Consider the following 24,728-nt stretch of genomic DNA (forward strand, 5'->3'; position numbering starts at 1 on the left):
CTCACCCCTCTAGTCTATTCTGAGTCCTAATTCCTCATAGTTAGAGGAATTGTTACAACATTACGACTTCTTACTAATTTATAATAGGTAGTTTGCTAATAGTATAGTCACCTGACATTCATGTGTCAAAATATCTTTGATGAAGTATGAATTGCTAGATGTGGAATAGCTTATTCAAGAAAGTTTAATTTATGAATGACTGTACTGGGAGTACATGGTGTGAAATTTGAAAGGAAGAAAGATAAATGTTCTGCGTTTTTAAAGTACTAGTTTCCTAAGGACAGGGGTTGGAGGGGATTAGGAATCAGGTGCTCCACCTTTTATTTCATTCTCCAAACCAACAATGATTCTTTTGGAGGCAAAGGCCTCAGTTGGGTCACTCCCAGCTAATGAGGGAGCAATGATATTAGAGAGAAGGAAGGCTGTGACAAGAGTGAGGGAACTGGAATGAGACAGAGCTGGTGGAAGGTCACAAATTGAAGGGACATATTTTAAAATTATACTCTATGGCCAAAATTATATACTACAGTTTTATTCATTGATTAAAGGAGTTGCATTGTTTTGGAGAGGCATCCTTCATAAATGTCAAGTGTCTTCTTAGAAGGGACTTAGAATAAAACAACTAGCAAAATGCTAACTCTCTTTTCTCGCAAGTAAGATGCTGAAATTTGCAAATAATTTGGGCTTTTAATACAATAAATGCACGGTGGCTCACTCCTGTAAATCCCAACAATTTGGGAAGCCAAGGCAGGCAGATCGCTTGAGCCCAGGAGTTTGAGGATAGCCTGGGCAATATAGTGAAACCCCGACTATACAAAAAATACAAAAATTAGCTGGAAATGATGGCACACGCCTGTAGTCTCAACCACTTGGGAGGCTGAGGTGAGAGGATCACCTGAGCCCAAGGAGGTCAAGGCTGCAGTGGGCTGTGATCGCTCCTCTGCACTCCAGCCTGGGCAAGTAAGTGACTGTCCTAAAAAAGAAAAAAAAATTGTGCAAAAGAATTTTGATTTCTGAATGGAGACGGAATTTAACACATTTTTTTCAATGCTTAATTTTATAGTATATATCAATGAAGAGGATTGATTATTCTGGAACTGTTTACAAATTTTGGGGGGATAAATTTCAGTACTTAAGTCAAGACCTCTCTATACCTAGGCCCTAAACTAAGTAATAACTAAAGAAAAAAAGTCCAAATCATATTTGTATCATGTTAAATTTTGGCAGCAATACTAATGCAATTTTACCAGTATGGCTGTGGCTGAAAGAATATCCTAAAGTTCATAAAGTAAGCACAAACCCCATGTACTTAAATCTCTCTCTCTCTCTCTCTCTCTGTCTCTCTCTCTCTCTCTCACACACACACACACTCTCACACACACACAAATGCACTTGCACATATATAAAAGTACAGAAAACTTCTGATATTTTCTTCATCTTGTGAAAATTATGTTTATTCTTGTAAAATTCATGATTTTTCTCCTTCTTTTTGCCAGGTGGTATTTTTGAATATGTGGAATCTGGCCCAATGGGAGCTGAGGAACTTGCATTCAGATTTGCTGTGAACACAATTAACAGAAACAGAACATTGCTACCCAATACTACCCTTACCTATGACACCCAGAAGATAAACCTTTATGATAGTTTTGAAGCATCCAAGAAAGGTAATTGATAGATTTTTAACATCTTTGTTTCCTGGAATTCAAATTTCTAGGTATTCTTAAGAGATTTTTTTATTTTTCAATATACAGTTAATAAGTTGTTAGGAATATTTGCATGCAAAGATTTATTTTCAAAATGCATATCAATTTTATCAGAGAAGATAAAGTAGTATAATTCCTATTGCAAAAAATCTGCTTATAACATGAAATACAATTACATCTGTTAGTGAAATTGTTTTTTTTTCTATTGATCCTTCCATCTTATTATTGAAGCATTCCTATTTTTAAGCACCCACAGAAATAAAATTTATATGAGTGGATTTTACCAATTTGCAATCCATTCTTTCATCTTTATTTGCATTATCTGTCAATCCCATTATATTATTACTGTGGTCTCAATTTATTGGCTACCTTGAAAGTTATGTGGTTCTAAGTGATTTCAAAATGTCAGCATATATTGAAACTTAATTGGAAAATTTTAAACAACCATTAGTTTATGTATATTCCATGCTATATTTTAACCATCTAATATTTCTTTTTGTAACTGAAAATAAATGGCTGACTATGTAAAAACTGAATTATCTAAGGACATAATTAGAATACTTTATGAATTTTATTTTTGTGTTATAACTGTTTTAAATGTCAAAATATAGAAAAAAATTAAAAAGAAAAATAATTTGGTGGAATAAAAATTTAATATTTATATATGAAGGAAGGCAATAGAGAAAACTATTATTAAAGCATTTATTTTAACCAGACAGCTGTCAGTAGTAAATGTGTTTGAGAGGTGTTTCTATAGTCTTATGTGGGTGATCTTTTCTTATATATGCAGATAATCTTTTAGTAGGTGATCTTTTCTTTTGCATAGTTAGCATTTATAGAATAGGAATTAAATTTTATAATAAAGATTTTTCTCAAAGGAAAAGGCTTACAAACTGTTTGTTCTAACATTGTATTTTAAAACAATGTTTGCCTTTCTGTAATGCTAATATGGTTTTACTGTAGCTACCTTATATTGGTGGAAATGTACATCATTATTTATAATTCTAGGTTAGTGCAAATTGTTTAAGCTCATTAATATTAATGGTAGCTGACAAGGTACAGTATTTCTCGAGATGAAAGTATGCTTCTTTTCCCCCAGCAGCTAAGTAGTGTTTATCAAAGCCATATTTTGCATGCCCTTTGAATTCATATTTTTATGAGTACAAATAAGTTTCCACATTTCAGAACCATGTCAGGTGATGAAAGGTTTTGAAGACTGAGAAAAAGGTTAAAGGTAACTGTGAAATATTACATTTGTCATCATAATTGCAAAATAAATCATTAATTCAAGACTATTACATTTGATTAGTGGCATAGTTCATGATTGTTTCCATTAGGAAGAAGAAGTTCTGCCTCTAATGAAAGCATTTTGATCAAAGAATATGGAGTATGAGTGCAGTATAGATAAAATATTAGTAGATTTCTTAATGGTGATTTCAAATGAACAGCATTAAAAAAACACAGGTTCGGATGTTCTCACAACAAACAGAGTACTATCCTGGGAATGCCCTAGCGAAATTATGAATTGATAAAGTTATGTGGTTTGACCAAAATATTATAAGAAATTTACAAGCTTTGTTACCCAATTAAAAACTCACTGGGAATCAAATCCACCATTTCACTTTGACTTGAAGCTAGGAAAAGCTCAAATAAGTGTATGAGTAACTTTCTTTGTGAATGTCATGGTTTGGATTTTATCTTCTGAATCTCTTGTTTGTTGAGTTATTACTGCTGGGAGGACACAGCAATACATAAAAACATAACATAACAGAGCCAATTTTTTTTTAACTTTATCAAGAAATGTATATATTGATAATATCGTTAATGATTAATTATAAAATAATTTTAGATATTTTAAAAATGTAATTATTTATCCAATGCAAGAAAATAATAAGAAATGAGATGTTACCTTTTGACGTTTTATCTAATTTTTTTCTGTTATAGTTTTAATAGGTAGTATTGTTCTGCTCAATTAATAAATACTTTGATGTATTAGAGCTTGAATTATTGTTTGAATCATATATTTTTAAATAACTCTTCTGATAACCGAAAGCTCTAATCTTGCTTGAAACACACTTAGAAACATTCTAAATAACCTAATTCAGTGTTTTTAGCTTTTCTTGGTTTGTGATTTGTCACAAACCTGGTGAAGGAAGATCATTTATCTTCAATATATATGAATTAAAATCTCATGTTGAGTGAAAAATTCTAAAGTCTAGCCACCATTTATACTAATTTAGAATTCCATGTGTTATTTAAAAAGTAAGAATCCATGTATTTAAAAACAATTTATTTAGATCATATTGATTTTTTAAGAATGTTTTAACAAGTGTTCTTTCTGACAATAATTTACTTAATTATTGAATATTTCCATGCTTAATTCACCTATAATATTATATTTTATGCAGAAAACTGAGGGAAAATAGCAGAAATTTTCACACAGTAGAATGATAAACTATCCATTTTGAAGGAATTGAGTCTGAACACCTAATTTATGCCTAAAGCTCAATAACAATCCTTCTCTATCCTTTAAATATTTGCAGTGATGGGCAAACCATTGCCTCTTGGGGAAGACTATTTCATTTTTGAACGTGGTTTAGTTTTTTTTTTTTTTTTTGACACACAGTTTTGGTCTGGCACCCAGGTAGGCCAGCAGTGGCACCATCATGGCTCACTGCAACCTCAATGTCCCAGGCTCAAGTGATCCTCCCACTCAGCCTGCTAAGTAGCTAGGACTATAGGCACACATCACCATGCACAGCTGAGTTTTTTTTTGTTTCTTTTTGTTTGTTTGTTTTTGTTTTTGTTTTTGTTTTAGTAGAGAGGAGGTCTCACTGTGTTGCCCAGGCAGGTCTCGAATTCCTGGTCTCAAGTGATCTTCCTGCATTGGCCTCCCAAAGTGCTGGGATTACAGGTGTGAACCATGGCATGAGGCCATATTTAGAATTAAAAATAATAGCTGGGTGTGGTGGCTCACGCCTGTAATCCCTGCACTTTGGGAGGCCGAGGTGGGTGGATCACGAGGTCAGGAGATCAAGATCATCCTGGCTAACATGGTGAAACCCTGTCTGTACTAAAAATACAAAAAATTACCCAGGCTTGGTGGCACGTGCCTGTAGTCCCAGCTACTCGGGAGGCTGAGGCAGGAGAATCGCTTGAACCTGGGAGGCAAAGGCTGCAGTGAGCCGAGATCACACCACTGCACTCAAGCCTGGGCGACAGACTGAGACTCTATCTCAACAAAGTAAATAATAAATAAATAATAAAGTGGGTAAAAATTCAAGGGAAGCTTCTATTTTTTTTCTAATTCCCCTTTGCCCATCAAGTGAAACAAACTTAAGCTTCTTTCACATGTCAGGTCTTCAAATATTTAAAGATAATTTTTGTGTTCCCAATAATTACTCACTTTCTAGGCCCAAGCTCTCTATTTGTGTCAGTGTGCCTTATAGAAAGTTCAGGTCATGGCACAGTCTATTTTAATCTGAATATCCTCTAGTTTGCCTTTCTTAATTACTGTGGTTATTATTGATATGAATAAAATTTTCTGTGAGTAAATACAAACTTTAAAAAATAGAATAATAGAAAACACAGCATCCAAAAGCCAAATATATAAAGCTGACTGAGTACTTGTCTAATAACTTTGCTGTTTTTCTACTCAGTGAGACTGATCCATATGAAATCACTCTCTAAGAGCTATAGCAGGTTTTGTGTGGCTGAGTGTTTGCATAACCTGACCTGTATCATCAGACACGTGGAAACATTCATCTGTGTGTGAGCATAGCTAATTGCACGAGTAAAGGGGGAACCATGTGGCTTTTGATTAAGAAATGGAAAATGTAAAAACTGTTCAGTGAATTTGAGAAGCTGCACTATTCCCTCATTCCCCTCATATAAACTAGTCTTCCAAAACAAGCACTACCCCCTTAAATTAAAAAATATTCATCCTCTCTCTCCTTGCCTGTCTCCCTCCCCTGACATTATTTATAGAATTATTTGAACATTGAGCTGCAGGGTGAGTTAATTCCCTTGGAACAAACGGAAAATGTTCAGAGTCAGGCAAAATTTTAAATTAGTGAAAAGTAGATATATATTTTTTAAAAACACAAATCTTTCTTGAGGATCATACCTTTGGGTTTAAAATAATAATGTGGTATCTGCTGGCACACTGGCACCTCTCCTCTCATTATTGACAGACCTTTATCTTCTCTTCAGCCTGTGATCAGCTGTCTCTTGGGGTGGCTGCCATCTTCGGGCCTTCACACAGCTCATCAGCAAACGCAGTGCAGTCCATCTGCAATGCTCTGGGAGTTCCCCACATACAGACCCGCTGGAAGCACCAGGTGTCAGACAACAAAGATTCCTTCTATGTCAGTCTCTACCCAGACTTCTCTTCACTCAGCCGTGCCATTTTAGACCTGGTGCAGTTTTTCAAGTGGAAAACCGTCACGGTTGTGTATGATGACAGCACTGGTAAGAAAAATCAGTATCTTTTGGAGCTATGCTTTAAATATAGATAATTTTCTGAAGCCCATTCCAGGTTCTTATTGTATTCTTATGTGCTTTATTTTGATTTTTGAAAATTCAACTAAGGGGTAGAAAGACAGAATCAAACACCGACCCTAATTTCACATATCCAAACAAAGAATACCTATATTGAATACTTCTTCTCTGTATTTGTAAAATAAGCATTTTTTTATTCCTGTGAAAGATCAGCTAGTTTGGTAGGTTGAATGAAGGATAGATGTAGTAAACAATATTATAGATAGATAGATACACACACACTTACACATACACATACACACCCACACACATATATATATTTAGAATTCCAGTCATTTAAAAAGTAAGAATCCGTGTTTTCAAAAACAATTTATTCAAAAACAATATGGTCTAACAATTTAGATCATGTTGAATAATGTGTGTGTGTGTGTGTGTCTGTGTGTGTGTGTGTATGTGTGTGTGTAGATAGATAGATAGAGTCACTCTGTCGCCCAGGCTGGCATGTGAGGGTGAAATCTCAGCTTACTGCAACCTCTGCCTCCCAGGTTCAAGCGATTCTCCTGCCTCAGCTTCCCAAGTAGCTGGGATTATAGGCATACGCCACCACATCTGGCTAATTTTTGTATTTTTAGTGGAGTCAGGGTTTCATCATGTTGGCCAGGCTGGTCTCGAACTCCTGACCTTAGATGATCCACCTGCCTTGGCTTCCCAAACTGCTGGGATTACAGGTGTGAGCCACTGGACCCATTCTGAAATATTTATTTAAAGAATTTTTCTGCTATGAAGTTTTTGCTAGGGTAGTTTCTCAAGGCAAAGCCTTGTGATGAGTCAGTGAAACTTGCCAAGAAATTCAGAATTATGCCTTACTATTTTATCTGGCTGTTTATGTGCAAAGAATCCATATAAAACGTAACAAACTTTATAAGGCATGTTAAGGTTAGGAAAGTTTTTGCTCATATGTGGAACAATATAATATTCACTGAAACACTCAAGTTTGTGGAACTGCTTTTGTGTAGATGTCATTTAGAGACTTAGAAAATAGAATTTACTAAATGATATTTATTTCAGTGAGTTAAAGGAATATTTTAATAAATATTTGCTAACTACAGGTTGTCTGCTTTCTTGTGTTAATGCATTTTATTATTTTTGCATACAAATGGTTATCTTGAATTATCAGTTAAAAACAAGTCTCAGAGAAATACAATAAAGTAACAAAAATGAAATTTTAATTTTCATTGGAAGTTACATTGGTGAAGCAGCTGCATACTATTTTGCTTACTATAGAGTGATAATTAATTTTACTTTAAGATGTTTATCAACAATATAAACAGTGCTCTTTAAATTAGAACATAAAAACTTTTTATTTTAGGGCACTTCACTATACTTTCATAATTACATTGAGATTGAATTTCATTTGAATTTAAATTCTCTCAAAGTATGCCAAGAGCACATTTTGTTCATGCGTGCAGTATATAGAACTCTGTGCAGAAATTTGCCCATTTGCCAATAAAATTGGTCATCTGCAAACTGACAGATAAGAACTCTTTCAAGGGAATAGGAAACTGGGAGCTACAGGATTAAAAAAAGGGAAAATAATTTCAAAAACTTTTTCGTTTAGATAAGAAAGAGTGAAATGCATCTGGATACAAATTAGAGTAATTTTGTTTTCTTATTTAAAATATGAAATATTTATAAATAATTAAAAATTAGGAATACAGCATTAAGAGTCCTTAAAAATAAGTATGTTTGATATTTCTTTTAGCTCAAATTAAACCTATTAAATTTATTATATTGCTTTCTTCCTAAATCATTACTTCTTTGTCATTGGTAAAGTTCTGTGTTCCAAATTTTGAATGTCAGGTTCTATATGAATGATTTCTGTGAGTATGTGTAATGAAATGATCCAAGGGATCCTCAGTTGCAAATTGGTCCACTTATGTTTATGGATGGTCATCTACAAAAATATATAAATATAGATACATGTGCATTGTTAATCTGTGGATTGTTTACTTCTCCATTCCTTCCTGATGTAATTCATGTATAGGCGGTCCCAACATCATATGTCCTTATAATGTATACATTATATACATATGTGCATGCACACAGATATGTACATCATACATGTGATGTTTTGTATTAATTATTGTCCTTAAACTCCTTGTAGGAGGAAGAAAATTGACAAGTATTCAAAATGTCTATAGACATATTACCTTTCTTCACAATCCTATGTGTATGTGTGCACATGCACATGTGTGGCATTTTTATTTAATACATGTGGTTCTTAAGTGATTCACTAAATAGATAATGGACTTTGCAATCAGGTCCTACAATAATTTGGCAAAATACAGCCTCATGTAATTGATCTATTCCTGCTTTAAATTATATTCTCAATTATATCATTGAGGCAAATATAAATAGGGACACATGTATAGCTAGTAGATTATATACATTTATTGGAGTCCTGACCTCAAATTTATTAAAATGCTTACTATTTAGTTACTAGTTACTATTTAAAGGAAACTTTGCCACTCCCTTGGCTTTGAAGGTGACATAGATACTTGGATATTTGAAAGGTCTGATTAGTTAAGTGGTAGTGCTAACTTAGAATTGTTACAGAATTATTCATAGAATAAATATGTCTTGAAATCCTCTGAAGAATAAAACATACTGCTGTTACATTTTGTGCAACATTTAATTCAATGAATCTTGATTATCAACTGATACATGCCAGGGAAAGTTATATGCCATGAAAGGAATTATATGCCACTAAAAGAAACAAAGGCCCAGCCCTTGTTGAGCTTCTAATCCCTATTGAGGGACATGTAATTACTCATATTTTTAATACTATTTGCAGTGGGATAATTGCACTTGTAACTGACCATTTGTTGCCTCTTACTTTACAGTATTTTTGAGAACTTGAGTGTTTTTGATTATTTAATGTGATAGAACTGACTCTAAGATAGGCAGAAGAGTCCCTTTGAAATGTATTTATTAATATATACCAGACTTCTTGTCTTTTTGTTTATGTTTCAAAGTCTCAAGGTAGAATTTTTTTCAACTTTCATTTTAAAATCAGGGAGTGCATGTGCAGGTTCGTTACAAGGCTAAATTGCATGATGCTGAGCACTGGGTACAACTGAACCCAACACCCAATGAACATGGTATCCAATAGGTAGTTTTTCAGCCCTTAACCTCTTCTGTCCCTCCCCATGCTTGTAGTCTCCCGTGTCTATTTTTTCCCAAATTTATGTACATATGTACCAAATGTTTAGCTCCTACTTATAAATAAGAACATGCAGTATTTGGTTTTCTGTTCCTCCATAATTCACTTAGGATAATGGATTTCAGCTATATCCATGTTGCTGCAAAGAACATAATTTTGTTTTTTTTATGGCTTCATAGTATTCCATGGTGTATATGTACAACATTTGCGTTATTTAATCCACCATTGATGGGCATCTTGGTTGATTCCATGTCTTTGCTGTTGTGAATAGTGCTGCAGTGAACATATGCATGCATGTGTCTATTTCATAGAATCATCTATTTTCCTTTGTGTATATATCCAGTAATGGTATTGCTGGGTCAAATGTAGTTCTATTTTTAGCTCTTTGAAAAATCTCCAAACTTCTTTCTATAATGGCTGAACTAATTTACATTCCCACCAAACTGTACAAGCATTCCTTTTTCTCTGCAACCTCACCAACATTTATTTTTTTGATTTCTTAATAATAGCCATTCAGACTAGTGTGAAATGGTATCTCATTGAGGTTTTGTTTTGCATTTCTCTGATGATTAGTGATGCTGAACGTTTCTTTCATATGTTTGTTGGCTGCATGTACATCTTCTTTTGAGAAGTATCTGTTCATGTCCTTTGCTCACTTTTTTAATGGGGTTATTTGTTTTTTGCTTGTTGATTTATTTCAGTTTATTATAGGTTCTGGGTATTAGACCTTTGCTTGATGCATAGTTTGTGAATATTTGCAAGATAGAGTTTTAATGATAGAATTCAGCAAAGAGAATTTGTCAGCTTCTCAAAAGAGCAAGATGACTATTTGATGATGTGATAGGAAATTTGATTATAGCTTGGACTGTGAACTGAAATGGGAAAAACTCCACCTCATACACAATAAGATAAACATTAGTGTCTCTATGAAGGACTTATGTATCTGCTTTTACTGCAGGACACACATGTGCCATTTTATTTACACGTTTCCTTTTTCCTTTCCATATTTATTTATTATGTATGTTGTTGTTCCCATTTGTATTCATTTCTTTTTTGTTGTGTTGTCCAGTTTGATACATGATAATTATACTTTCATCCAGTCTTTGTTCCCACCCCCAAAACAGATGGGATGATAAATGAAATATAGTGCTAGAATAGGATAAATTCTTAAAATGATGTTAACAGGAGCTATTTATTTTTTATGATAATTAGCATTTGTTGTTGTCATGGATGAATGCTTTTAAACACCCTGAAAGTCTGTTATAGCTCTGAATGATGTCCAAAAATGATGGAAAAGAATTGGCTTCAGAAACAAAGCTGTGTTTCCGTCAGTCATTTTGGAACATATGATTCATTTTAAATATAAACTAAAAATAAGTTGGCTAGATGACAGCCTGTAAGCAATTCCAGAATAAGTTGTTCGTATTTGCTTTAAAATCCCTGTGTTTCATCTTTGTTTATAGATCAGCAGTCCATTAACAAAAAAACTCTGGACTGGTAAACAGAAGCCTGGGATTCTATTCCCAGTTTTGCTACTAAATTACTGGTACAACTTCAGAAAAGACAAGAAGGGAATGGAAATGCCTGCAGAAATGAGCTATAATGCACTATGAATTGACATTGTATTAGTTGCTGTCATGTAAACTATTTCACTTAATCTTCAAAACAATTCTGTGTGTCCCAAAGGAAACAGGTGATCATGACATCATACCTGTTATCTCCAGTGACTGGCTCTCCTGCTCACCAGAGCCTAAACCAGAAACATGAACATCTTCCTCGATTCTGTTCTTTTTTTGGCTCCACAACAATCGGTTGTCAATTCTATACTTGTATGATCTCTCAAATCTTTTATTTTTTTCCTACCCCCTACCACTTCTTAGATCAAAATCACCTCCCTCTGTCAGCTGGATGATGAAAAGCCTTCTAACTGGTCTCCCCTTTTTCTAGTCTTTCCATTGCAGTTAGTGTAATTTTAAAAAAAATGCAATTCTGATCCATTTCCTTCTTAATAGCTTCTCATTCCTCTAAGGCATTTTTCAGAAGACTTACAATGCTTGGTGTGATATAGCCCCTATACTTGTCCAGTGATATTAGAGTCCAAATCCTCCACTAATTTATTTCAAATTGAGCCAGTAGACACCTTTTAGTTGTTGAAAATAATATTCTGTTTACCTGGAAAGCTCTCTTTCTGATCCTATTCCTCCTAGCCACAAAGTGCACACGTACATGTGCACATTTGCACAAACACACTCAGGCACACCATCTGGCTTGGGTGTCACAAAGAAAGGCTGCCCTGACCCCTGCTTTCAAGTCTGGAATAGGTCTCTCCAAACACATCCCAAAGGACCATGGAAACTCCCATGACCATCCCCACCGCCATGAGAACTCTCATCACACTCTGAATGGCTTTTCTTGAGTGGATCTTCTGCTGGATCAACCACACATCTGAGCAGGGGGAACCTAAGGCTGCTCACTGTTTTATCACCAGCATCTAGAATGTTGCCTGGTTGTGGAAGTACCTTAATACTTCTTAATAATAAGAAGATGTGTTATATCAATTTTTTAGCAAGATAATTCCAATGAGTTAAGTATTCTGCCAAAGTCAAATTTGGTTAAGTAGCCTTTAAGTACTTGCCATGGAATAAATAGATTCAGCCATAATTTTCAGATATATGGACATGACTCTTTTATGATTTCAAAAATTTTATAAGAAAGCTCGAGTGAATTGTGTTTCTTTGATTTCAACTGCAGTTAAACATATATATGTGTGTATATACATATATATGTATTCTTATTTGAGCAATTATTTATTAAATTTCTGTATACAAGCTGCTGTCTTAGGCAGAGGGGACAAGAATTATAGATAAAACTTTGACCTTCTCCATGGGCTCAGAGTAGAGTAAGTTAGGAGAGAATAACACTGTACTTTAGTGTAACAAGTGCACAGAGAGGCAAGAAAACAGTATCATGACATCTCAGGAGAAGAAGGGCTCAGGAGAAGAAGCTGCCTGGAAAGGATGGAGAAGAGTTTTAGAGAAAGTGACATTATTATAAAATTATCATGAAGGATAAGTAAAATGCTGCAACTGGAGAAGAGTCTACAGGGTACATACAACATGTGTAAATGTGAAGATGACTGAGGGAGCCAGTTTGTCAGGAAATTGCAAGCACTTCATTATGACTGAGTAATAGAAACAAGGAAGATGAGGAATGATCAATGGATTTTATGAAAAGCTAGGGTAGGAGAGACCACAGAGAGCTTTGTACTATCAAGTCCACCTTTTCTTGCTCACCCTGCCCTGGAATCTGCATGGTTATAGCAATATCAGTGATGTTTGTGTGATGTGAGCCTGCTTTCAAACCACCATGGAGTGCCTCAAAAATTGGCATATATCCATTCACCTTTTTCCTGGAAACTCAGAAAAAGACATAGAGGGCCATCTGTCAGCCTAGGCTATTGTGGTTACTATGGTCTTTGGTATCAGGACATTCTAGATTGAAATCCTGACCCTGTCATATAGTTTTTAGCAAGGGATTTGACTACTAAAAGTCTGAGAGTTGATGCATATATAAGGTGAGGATAATATGTATCATACTTCACAGGATTGTTGTCATGTAAAGTGTCTCACAGAGGAAACATAACAGGAATTTAAAACTTTCAACAATATAAATGCTATGGGCCATGTGCCATTTTTTCTTCACTAAACTCTGTGATAAAGAAATTATTAATCTCACAATTTTTGAAATTGATACATGTTTATTATAGGAAATTCAGGAACTACAATAAAGTTCAATAAAAATAAAATAATCAAGATTTTTTACTATTGAGTTAATCATTTTAGATTTCTTTCCAGTCTGTTTCTCTACAAATACACATACACATACACACAAAGAGCATATCATTTAGAGTTCTGGGAAAGAAACAGAAGAAACACGTAGCTTGTAATCCCACTGTTTCAATATGAGAAAATTTAGATGCAGTGAGTCGAAGTAATTTGCCCAAGGTTACATAGCACATAAGTGATAGATCTGGGTTTTGAAACTAGGCAGTCAACTTTAGAATCTACTCTGTTAAATACTGTCACATGATGTTAGTTGTTGTTTTATTTTGTGGGTTTTTTTTTTTGGCTCTTTTTAAAAATCATTATTTTAAGCAAGATAATGGCATGATGAGAACTATTTTTGGTAATGGCTTTCTGACTGTAGTGTGGAGAATGTGTTGGGAATATGAGATATGGAGAGCAATAGGGCAACACTGGAAGCAGGAGAATTCCTGAATTAGCCGAGTTGAAAAGAGATGACAGTTTCAATTAAGAAGATTTTGATGGAATAATGTTGATGTGAAGAATTCTAAGAGGACTTAGGAGATATAGATTGTAGAATTTAGTAAGTGGATGCCGGGAAGGAGTGATGAAGACAGGAAATAAGAATTACTCTATGTTCCTAGTTGGGGATACTAATCAGTGGCACATTTACCTAGAAGGGGAAAACAAGAAAAAGAGCTTCAAGAGAGAAGACGATGTCTGCTTCTTAGCATATGAAGTTTGAAACATCTATGAAATATTCACTTGCTATCATTCAGTGGTATTGTATGTATCATAAATTCATCTTAAAAATAGGAACTTGGTCTGGGCAGGCATATAATGCTTCCATTGGCATTTTGCTGTGCCCTTCATTTGAACTTGTTTGTAGTATTAGGAAATGAAGAAAATCAACACAAAACAATGAAATAAAAATAGGGTGATAATACGAAAGAAATGAGTTAATGGGCGGGCAGCCATGGAGATAAATATAGACATGAGAAGAGCTTACGGACAGAATGTACATTCTTTTCGTTAGTGAAGGAAAAGCAGTAATATTTTTAGAAATAGTAATATTTACCAAATTGAGCCTAGACTAATTTCTATGATATGATCACAGGAAAAAAAAAGAGCCAAAGCTTTTATCTTAAGCAAAAACAAAAACACTTTCTTAAAACACTAACTTTATTCATTTGGATGAAGTATATTTGTAGACTGCTTTAGATACATTTTTGTGTGCTTTTGGAGTTAGCATAATATAATGGAAAGTCAATTAATAGTGAAAACTCATTTTATTTTATCTTGCATGTATATTTAAATAGGATAAAATAAAATTAAAGTTAATATAAAAATGTATATTCCTGGAAGACACTAATTTTTGAATAAGATAATTTTTATATTATCAAGCATACAATCAAATATTTTCAATTTTATTTTAGGGAGTGGGGTAATTTGGATCTCAGATGACTATATGTTGTACATTTTAAATACAAGCTTTAAGTGCTGTGTTCTCTAATTCCAAGTGCAAATACAATTAGCAATTATGAGTTAAACTTAATTATTTGGATATAGTTGATTACATTGCTTGGTGTAGTAGTATTTCCACACAGTTGGTTATGTTTGAACTTATTTTTTTATTCCTATTTAAGCAATCATAAAAATTTTTTTAGAAAAAAATTAACTCAAGATGGATTAAAGACTTAAAAGTAAGACCAAAAACCCTAAAAACCCTAGAAGAAAACCTAGGCAATACCTTTCAGGACATAGGCATGGGCAAAGATTTCATGACTAAAACACCAAAAGTAACGGCAACAGAAGCCAAGATTGACTAATGGGATCTAATTAAACTAAAGAGCTGCTTCACAGCAAAAGAAACTATCATCAGAGTGAACAGGCAACCTACAGAATGGGAGAAAATTTTTGCAATCTATCCATCTGAAAAAGGGCTAATATCCAGAACTTACAAGGAACTTAACCAAATTTACAAGAAAAAAAAAACCCCATCAAAAAGTGGGTGAAGGATATGAACAGACACTTCTCAAAAGAAGACATTTTTGTGGCCAACAAACATATGAAAAAAAGCTCATCATCACTGGTCATTAGAGAAATGCAAATCAAAACCACAATGAGATACCATCTCATACCAATTAGAGTAGCAATCATTAAAAAGTCAGGAAACAACAGATGCTGGAGAGTATGTGGAGAAATAGCAATGCTTTTACACTGTTGGTAGGAGTGTAAATTAGTTCAACCATTGTGGAAGACAGTGTGGTGATTCCTCAAGGATCTAGAACCAGAAATACCAGTTGGCCCAGTAATCCCATTACTGGGTATATACCCAAGGGATTATAAATCATTCTACTATAAAGACACATGCACATGTATGTTTATTGCAGAACTGTTCACAATAGCAAAGACTTGGAATCAACCCAAATGCCCATCAATAATAGACTGGATAAAGAAAATGTGGCACATATACACCATGGAATACTATGCAGCCATAAAAAAAGGATGAGTTCATGTCCTTTGCAGGGTCATAGATGAAGCTGGAAACCATCATTCTCAGCAAACTAACACAAGAACAGAAAACCAAACACCGCGTGTTCTCAGTCATAAGTGGGAGTTGAACAATGAGAACACATGGACACAGAGGGGGCACATCACACACTGGGGCCTGTCAGGGGGTGGGGGAGTAGGAGAGGGATAGCATTAGGAGAAACTTCTAAGGTAGATGACGGCTTGATGGGTGCAGCAAACCACCATGGCACATGTATACCTATGTAACATACCTGCATGTTCTGCACATGTACCTCAGAACTTAAAGTATAAAAAAAGAAAAGAAAATTATTTATTGGGTTCTGATTAAATAATAGTGAATATTTACAAATATGTTTATAGGACTAATTCTCAAGTTTTAAAACCTTTAAAATATATGCCAACACTGAAAGACAAAAATCAAATTTTGAATCTGTAGCAATCACACAATTCATGTTTCTGTAGATAGTGAAATAAATCCATACTAGATCTAAAAATATAGAAGGAGCAAGTCTTGTACTAAACCTCAATAATATTTGCATTTTGGGGGGGAAAATGTGAAGGAAGAATAATTCTAGTGATAGTCAAACACTGCCATTTTTTAATTTACATTTTTCTAAATTTAAGCATATTGGCATGCACATTGTTGGTAGGTGTTGCCCTCCTGCCCCCTACAGCCTTTCGTTGTTCTTGGCTATCTTCCTTTCCATGTGGTGAAGTGGGAAGGATAGTTCTTGTATCATCTCTCTGAAACACTTGAAAATTTTGACCATTCCTTTTTTCAGGGCAAAAATAAAATTCTTTTGCTTTGGCTTCTGCACTGTCATTCTGTGTTACCTCCTTCTTTTTGGCCATTTATTCCCATTGTCATACTCTTAAACTCCTTTTTCTTTTTCTATTTCTTAACTCATGATGTTGTTCAAGATTTTATTCCCAGTTCTTGTTTTCTCGTTGTTTACCTCGCTCTCCCTAAAACCTTTCACTTGACTCATGTTTCTGTATCTATATGCTGTAGACTCACCAATCTACATTTTCAGTTGTTTGTACTGACCTCCATATTCACAGTTCCAGCCATCACTGATCATCTTTATTTGAATGTTTCATAGGTACATCTAACGCAACATAACAAAAGCCAGACTCAGTATCTTTGCCCCAAATTTGCTTTTTACTCCTGAATTTCCCTCTTTATTGGGTTGCCCACATCAGATCCCTAGTGATCATTCTAGATTCTTTCCTCTCTCTCACCCTCTATTTTCAATTGATCACTTAGACTTCCCATTTTTATCTCACATTTCTCAAATTTACTCCTAGCTTCTATCCCTGTCTTAGTTAATATCATTTAGTGCCTGAACCATGCCCTGCCTGCTGTTCTATTTAAATGCATCTACCTGTGGTAGAGAAAAGGGTCTTTTTCTGAAATGATAGTCTCATGAAGTCATTCCCAAGCTTAAAGCTGTTCATTGTCTCCCCAGTTCAGAGAAAAATGAATTGTTCCTCAGCATGACACATACAGTGTCCATCATTGACACTCTCCTGCCTCTCTGATTTTAAATTTCTGGTATTCCTTCTCTTAACATTGTGCTGCAGCTTTCCTTGAATAATTATAGCTCTCTCTTACCAAGCATGCTATGCTGTCTCAATCTCTTTGCTGTGCACAAGTTGTCCTCTCTGCCTGATATGTCTTTCCCATTTGGTGGCCTATTCATCACCTGTAAGATGTACCTTAAAATAGAATATTATATCTAAATATTTATAAATTATTTCTAAATATTCTAATATTTAGAATATTATTTTTGATGCAAGAGTTACTTTAGTAGATAAAATAGTTCATTTCATTTCTGTAGTGAGTCTTATTTTTAGCATCCTCACATAAGTAATTTAGCAGGAGTGATGCTGTCCTGGTCATGGAAGCTCTAAATATCTTACAATTTATTTACCTATTTATTCATTTACTGATTTGTTTGTTTTATTACTTTATTTACTCCACAAGTAATTATCAATTATCTAGTATGTATCAGCACTGTTCTAGGTACTGGAGATATATAAGTAAACAAAATAGATAAAAATTCTTTGCCTTATGGAGCTTACATTCTAATATAAGGTGATAAACAATAACAAAATAAATATGTGTACGCTATAGTATCAAACGTGATAGGTGTTATGAAGAGAAATAAAGCAGGAGAGATGTGTAGGGAGTACATGGGAAGAAATATTGCAGTATTAAGAAGGGTTGTCAGAAAATACCTTACTTAGAAAATGGCATTTGAACTAAGGCTTGAATAAACTAAGCAATTATGCCATATCCAAAGAAAAGTGTTTCAGAAAAAGCAAGGAGGAAAAATATAACCACGGGGAAAATAGATTAAGAATTTTGAGCTAAAGGAGCCATGTTTTAGTTTTGATGATGAGTTTTGGGAAAATCTAAAAACCAAAGGAGACTATTATGACATCTGTCATTTGTTTTGTGTGTGTGTGTGTGTGTATGTAGATCTGTAGATATACGATTACATATGTATATGTTTCATTACTGTTTTAGTAACAATAATGTCATTTATTTTAAAATAGCTTTGTGTAAGCCTGGGCAACATAGTGAAACCTGGTCTCTACAGAAAAAAAAAAAAATTAATTAGCTAGGTGTGGTGGTACTCACCTGTAACCCCAGCTACTCAGGAGGCTGAGGTGAGATGGATGATTGCTTGAGCCCAGGAAGTTGAAGCTACAGTGAACCATCATTGCACCACCCTACTCCAGCCTGAGCAACAAAGTCAGATTCTGTTTCAAACAAATACACAAACAAAAAATAGTTCAGTGTAAAGACTTGTCCACATAAAAATTCATTTTTCTTGTTGTTAAGAGGGAGTCTCGCTCTGTCGCCAGGCTGGAGTGCAGTGGTGAAATCTCGGCTCGTGCAACCCCCCACCTTCCGGATTCAAGCTATTCTCCTGCCTCAGCCTCCTGAGTAGCTGAGACTACAGGCACGTGCCACCATGCCCAGCTAATTTTAGTATTTTTTTAGTAGAGATGGGGTTTCACCATGTTGGTCGGGTCGCAAACTCCTGACGTCAAGTGATCTGCCCTCCTCGGCCTCCCAAAATGTTGGGATTACAGGCGTGAGCCACCAAGCACAGCCAGAAAACTGATTTTAAAAGACAGTTAGTTAGTTGACCTAGAGTATCACATGTATCAAACCTAGGTTTAAATTTAATCCAGATAGGATCTAGACTTTTTAGAGGTATTTCTGATACAGAATCACTTATTTTTAGTTAAGTATTCAATAAATGACCATGTTAGACTTATTTCTCCTCTTTATAGTTCAGTGTACGGACTTGTCCACATAGAAATTGAGTGCCACTGCACTCCAGTCTGGGCGAGAGAGCGAGACTCCATCTCAATACATACATACATACATACACACAGTTTTCTGTTTTCTGGGACCTAATATTTGCTACTCAACATTCTATAAACTTTACCTTGTTTTAAATATATAGTATATATGGTATATTCAGACATAATATTATCTAAGAATCTAACTTTTTCAGAATGCAAGAAAATAATTAAAACTCAAATTCTAGACAGGCTAATTGTCCATTCCAGAGTTCTTCCAAGTTAGAAGTGGAACACTGTCCACTAGGATAGTATTTCAGTGACTCAAAAAGGAACCAAACAAATAATTTTTTTGCATGAATGCATTAAATGCATACTAATAATATCTTGTTACAAACAGAATTCTAGCTAACAAACCCTAATGAAAATACAAAGCCTAACATGTACCTCTTCTTATCCCCAAAGGAATTATTTTACTATTCATAAATACTTGTATTTTTGTAAGCCCAGTAATCTTTCTTTTGAGAAAACAAAACTTTTTGTGTAACATATATTACAGTTATAACTCAAAGCACTGGTTTTTAAATTTAATTCATAACACAGAATAAAATATCTGGGCTACTGTTAAAACTAAAGATTCCTAGGCAAATCTCTATGATTCAGTAACTCTAGAGTTATATTCAGGGGCTTGCATTTGGACACATAGCTAATTGTAGTAGGCATTCCTCACATTTGCCAAAATCTCTGGTTATCTGCACTTCTAAATCTCAAAGAGTTGCAGTTTCCAAATCCTTGGTGTGGCCAAGTGGATTGCTTTAGCTGATGAAATGTGATAAGTGGCATTGTTCACTTCCAGGTGGACGCATTTAATTGCCTTGCTCTTCCTCTCCAACTCATTCGTTTCCCAACATAGCAATTGTGCCCAAGTTCAAAGCATCCTAAAATACCGCCAAAATATCAAAGATTGCTACCCTGGAGAATTATCTGGACCTACAGTAGACCTGGCTTTTATGAGATATGAAATCTTGTTCTGTTAAATCACTGTGATTTGGGAGGGGGGATGATTTTTACTATAGTATAACCCAGTTAAGTGGTCGTTGAACTTCCATGTGTATTAAAAACATTAGGAAGGCTTGATAAAACACTGCTTGCTAGACTGACTCCCAGTTTCTGATTTTATAGGTATAGTTGTGGCCTAATAATTTCTTTTTCTAATAAGTTCCTGGGTAATCATGATGCCGTTAGTTTAGCAACTACACTTGAGAATCACTGATCTAGCCAAGCTTGACTAACATACAAATTTTCATACTTTGAAACAAATTGACATTAAGTCAAACTTATCAATATGATAAACAAAGGCATCATTTTGTATGTAAAACAAATTTAAAATGTTTAAACAAGCATAATTTTTTAGTGATTTAACACTGAAAAAATTATTAATCACTTCTTAAAAACACTTAATTGTCTGAACTTCAACACTGAGTAGCAATTATTCTGCTAAATATTCTTGTCTTTAAGAGTATTCAAAATGGTTTTGAATTAGCTTTAATATGAAGGAAGAACATTCCCCTGTAAATACAGTAAAAATTGTGAAGTGTAAATTGAGATTTAAAACAATCTGGTATTACTAGAATGTTTTATAATATCCATTTCATATAAATTTAAAAATAGTTTTACTTTTTAATTTAACTTTTAAAGAATGTACAAAAAGTACTAATTAATTACATGTACAATGATTCTGACTTGTCATTTAAGTATTTTTTTTTAAATCCCCCATTCCACTTTCACAATGAACTTTTTATCCAATTGAAATAATTGAGTTGGCATTAAAGAAAGAAAATTAAGTCAGCCCTTAAAATCTTAACACTAACTTGTTAATTACCCTATTAATAACACAATGAAAAATGACAAGCTATAATTCCTTTTCCAAAAATATGGCTGAAGGTCAGAGAGCTGTCTTGCTGTCTTGTATTGAGAGACTGAAAATTACAAATGATCCTTTTTTTTCTTTTAAATATCATCAGATGCCATTAGAAATTCAGCGAAGAGACTAGATCAATATTTAAAATATAATTTTAAACATAATTTTTCCTATTATTAAAGAAAACAACTACTATATATTAGGAAATAACCTAGCAAAGATACTTGTATTTGTGTGTTAAGAAGACAAATCTAAGGGGTTTCCAAACATTGTCCAGGTCTGAGCTTTTACACTATTGAAAAAGGATTCTGTGTGCTTTTAGCCTACAGCAAAGATCAAAAAGCATTCACAGAGCCTACTGGCAAACCAGAGATAAATGGAATGGTTTTCTCTGCCATTAAACAATAATTCTTGAAAATGACTTTTTTCTTTTATGTGGGGTAGAGTAAATCCAAATTATGCAGGACAAAGTTTACATGCACAGTGAGTGATCTATTGTGGTATTGTTTGCATATTTATATATGCAGTTTTCTTGGTACAGTTTAATTTATTGTTGCAGCTGCTTCACTATTTAGGAGAATAGAATTGGTTACCAAAGACATTGTAAAACTGTTCTATAATACTATAGTACTCATTTAATATACATATATAAATAGTTTTACTTTTTAATTTAACTTTTAAAGAATTTTGCAAAATAAAACAAAATTCTGTTTCAGAGTAGAGACTCTTAAACATTTGTAGTTTTCTTAGAACATATGTAACAATACCATAGTCTTGTATTCAGATTTTTAAAATTTGTGATTGTGGTAAAATACACATACAATTTGCCATCTTAACCATTTTTAAATGTACAATTCAGTAGTGTTAAAAATATTCACATTGTAGTGCAACCAGTCTCCAAAACTTTTTTATTTTGCAAAACTAAACTTTTGTATGCACTAAACAACCATTGTCAACTTCTCTTTCCATAGTCTCCAGAAACCACCAGTCTACTTTCTGTTTCTATGAAATTAACTACTCTAGATACTCATATAAATCGATTATACAGTGTTTGTCTTTTTGTACTGGTTTATTTCACTTAAAATAGTATTTTCAAGGTTCATCGATGTTGCTATGTTGTAAAGTGTTGAAATTTTCTTTCTTTTTAAGGCTCGATAATATTCCATTGTATGTATGTGTCACATATTATTCATTCATTCATCAAATACTTGGGTTGCTTCCACCTTTTAGCTATTATAAATAATGCTGCTATGGACATGGGTAAACAAATATCTCTTTGAGGCCCTGTTCTCAATTCTTTTCAATATATACCTAGATGGGGAATTGCTGGATCATATATTACTTCTATGTTTAACTTTTTGAGGAACCATCATACTGTTTTCCATAATGGATATAACATCATTCTTACCAACAGTGCACAAGAGTTCTAACTTGTCCATATCCTCACTAACATATATATACATATATTTTAATTGTACTCATGTTGATGGGTGTAAGGTGATATCTAACTGTGGTTTTGATTTGCATTTCCCTCATGATTAATGATGTTAAACACATTTCTATATTCTTATTGATCATTTGAATATTTTCTTTGGAGAAATGTTTAAGTTGTATGCTGATTTTTTTTATTTTAGCTGTTTGATTCATTGGTTGTTGAGTTTCAGTAATTCTTTCTATATTCTGGATATTAACCTACTATCAGATATATTATTTGCAAATGTTTTCTTCCATTCCATGGGTTGCTTTTTCACTTTGTTTGTTGCGTCCTTTGATGCAAATTTTCAAATTTCATAATCCAGTTTATTTTTACTTTTTTTAAACCTATACTTTTGCTGTCATATTCAATAAATCATTGCCAAATCTAATGTCATGAAGATTTTCCCCTATGTTTTTTTCTAAGGGTTGTATATTTTAGATCTTACATTTAGGTTTTTTATGTTTTTTGAATTAATTTTTTTTCTATCTTGAAGAGTAAGAGTCCAACTTTATTCTTTTGTATGTGGATATCAAGTCTCCCTATCTCTGCTTATTGAAAAGACTATTCTTTTGTTATTTATTGACCACATATGTTAGAGTTTATTGTTGAAAATGAAAATTATTTTACCACATATGTGAGAGTTTATTTCTGAGCTCTCTCTTTTATTCCATTGGTTTATATGTCTGCTTTGTGCCGGTACCATACTGTTTTAACTAGCTTTGTAATAAGTTTGAAATCAGGAACTATGAGATCTCCAGCTTAGTTCTTTTTCAAGATTGTTTTGGCTAGTCAGGATTTCTTGAGATTCTATATGAAGTTTTAGATGAGTGTTTCTGTTTCTGCAAAAAATTTTATTGGAATTTTGACAGAGAGTACAGTAAATCTATAGATCACTTTGAGTAATGTACTCATATTTTTAAAACCAAGAAATTTGAGTTATATTAAAATATACTTTATAAATAAAACGACATTTATTTGTCAATTTGTTTGTCTATTTAGTAGCCAATCAACTAACATAGATTCTTTCTATAGCAGTACATTTACTGCTTCAGTTAGGGTCCATCACATTCTTTAATTTGAGCTCACTTCCTTATTAGTTTGGAAATTATTTTTTCTTTACAAACTTTATATACTGATGACATATACAACTATATAAAGTAATATCTTATCAAGCACTTTCTTGGCCAAAGAAGAACCAAATGTGAATAAGATGTTTTGATTCTCCAAATACTTGAACACTAGTGTTACAAATAAATTACAGTACAGTATGATAAATGCTAAAAGAGAGTTATATAAAAGTGTTATGGCAAACTGGAAGTTGAAATCAAGGAGATCCAGTTGGTTGGAGAAAGTAAACAGAGATGACAATTAAACTGGGTCTCAAGTAATGTTAAGAGTAGGTAAGATAGGAAATGCAAGTGTGCAGAGCTGTGAAATGGTATGGTGAACTGGTAGCATGATGAAACAGCTACTGTGGTTGATACACCAGACATCATCTAGAGATGCCCAAGAATAAAGACAAGTGGATCAAAAGAGATCATGAAGGGACTGGCAAGACTGAAAATCAGAGCATATAACCATATAAGACTAAAGTAGATTAGTCACCAGCAACCCTGTAGAAGAGGCTGTGGCTGGAATTTGAAATTCTTAAATATCACTGGACAGGTTGGAGGCATAAATAGGTTCCGAAGAACAGTCTTGGTTTAGGCCTCATAATGCTGCTTACCAAGAATCAATTAACTTTTCAGGAAAAAGTGATATAATCAATTTTTAAGTATGGAATTTTTAATTCATATAATGTATTTAGAACATTAAAGGTTATTAAGTTTTGTAGTTATTGGTGCTATTTACCAAATATATCTGGCTCTGGTCTCAGGCATAGAAGAGAATTGCATTTTCTCACCCTCTTTGAGGTTAGGCAAAGCCATGTGATTTTCTCTTGCCAGTGAAATGTGAACAAAAGTACTGAAATATTTCTTGGTGAATGTTTCAAAAGTCAGTTATTAGTTTGTCACATTTTCTTCTCCAAGCTATAGTAATGATGAGAACATGACTCTAGATGGAGGTACTGGAGTAACTACAAGGTGCAAAGCCACCCTACCAATCCATGCTAGACAAACAATAGGAACGGTAATAAACTTGCCTGTTGTTTAGCCCCTGAGACATGTAAACATAACTTACCCTAACCTGACTGTACAACAAGTAAGACATAATAATGGCTGTAGAAAGCCTTGATAACAGAATA

General features: G+C 33.8%; 1 protein-coding gene across 5 annotated transcripts in view; it reads left to right on the forward strand.

Moving 5' to 3' along the window:
* Positions 1–24,728, forward strand: part of GRIK2 (glutamate ionotropic receptor kainate type subunit 2) — a 1,201,378-nt gene that overhangs the window by 750,062 nt on the left and 426,588 nt on the right. For all 5 annotated transcript variants that reach the window (XM_063666452.1, XM_063666454.1, XM_063666453.1 and 2 more), the window contains 2 exons: positions 1,497–1,664; positions 5,916–6,173. In XM_063666452.1, coding sequence (XP_063522522.1) covers positions 1,497–1,664; positions 5,916–6,173 — 426 coding nt within the window. The remainder of the gene's footprint in view (positions 1–1,496; positions 1,665–5,915; positions 6,174–24,728) is intronic.

This window comes from Pongo pygmaeus, chromosome 5 (assembly GCF_028885625.2).
Source record: "Pongo pygmaeus isolate AG05252 chromosome 5, NHGRI_mPonPyg2-v2.0_pri, whole genome shotgun sequence".
In the NCBI taxonomy this organism is placed as follows: domain Eukaryota; kingdom Metazoa; phylum Chordata; class Mammalia; order Primates; family Hominidae; genus Pongo; species Pongo pygmaeus.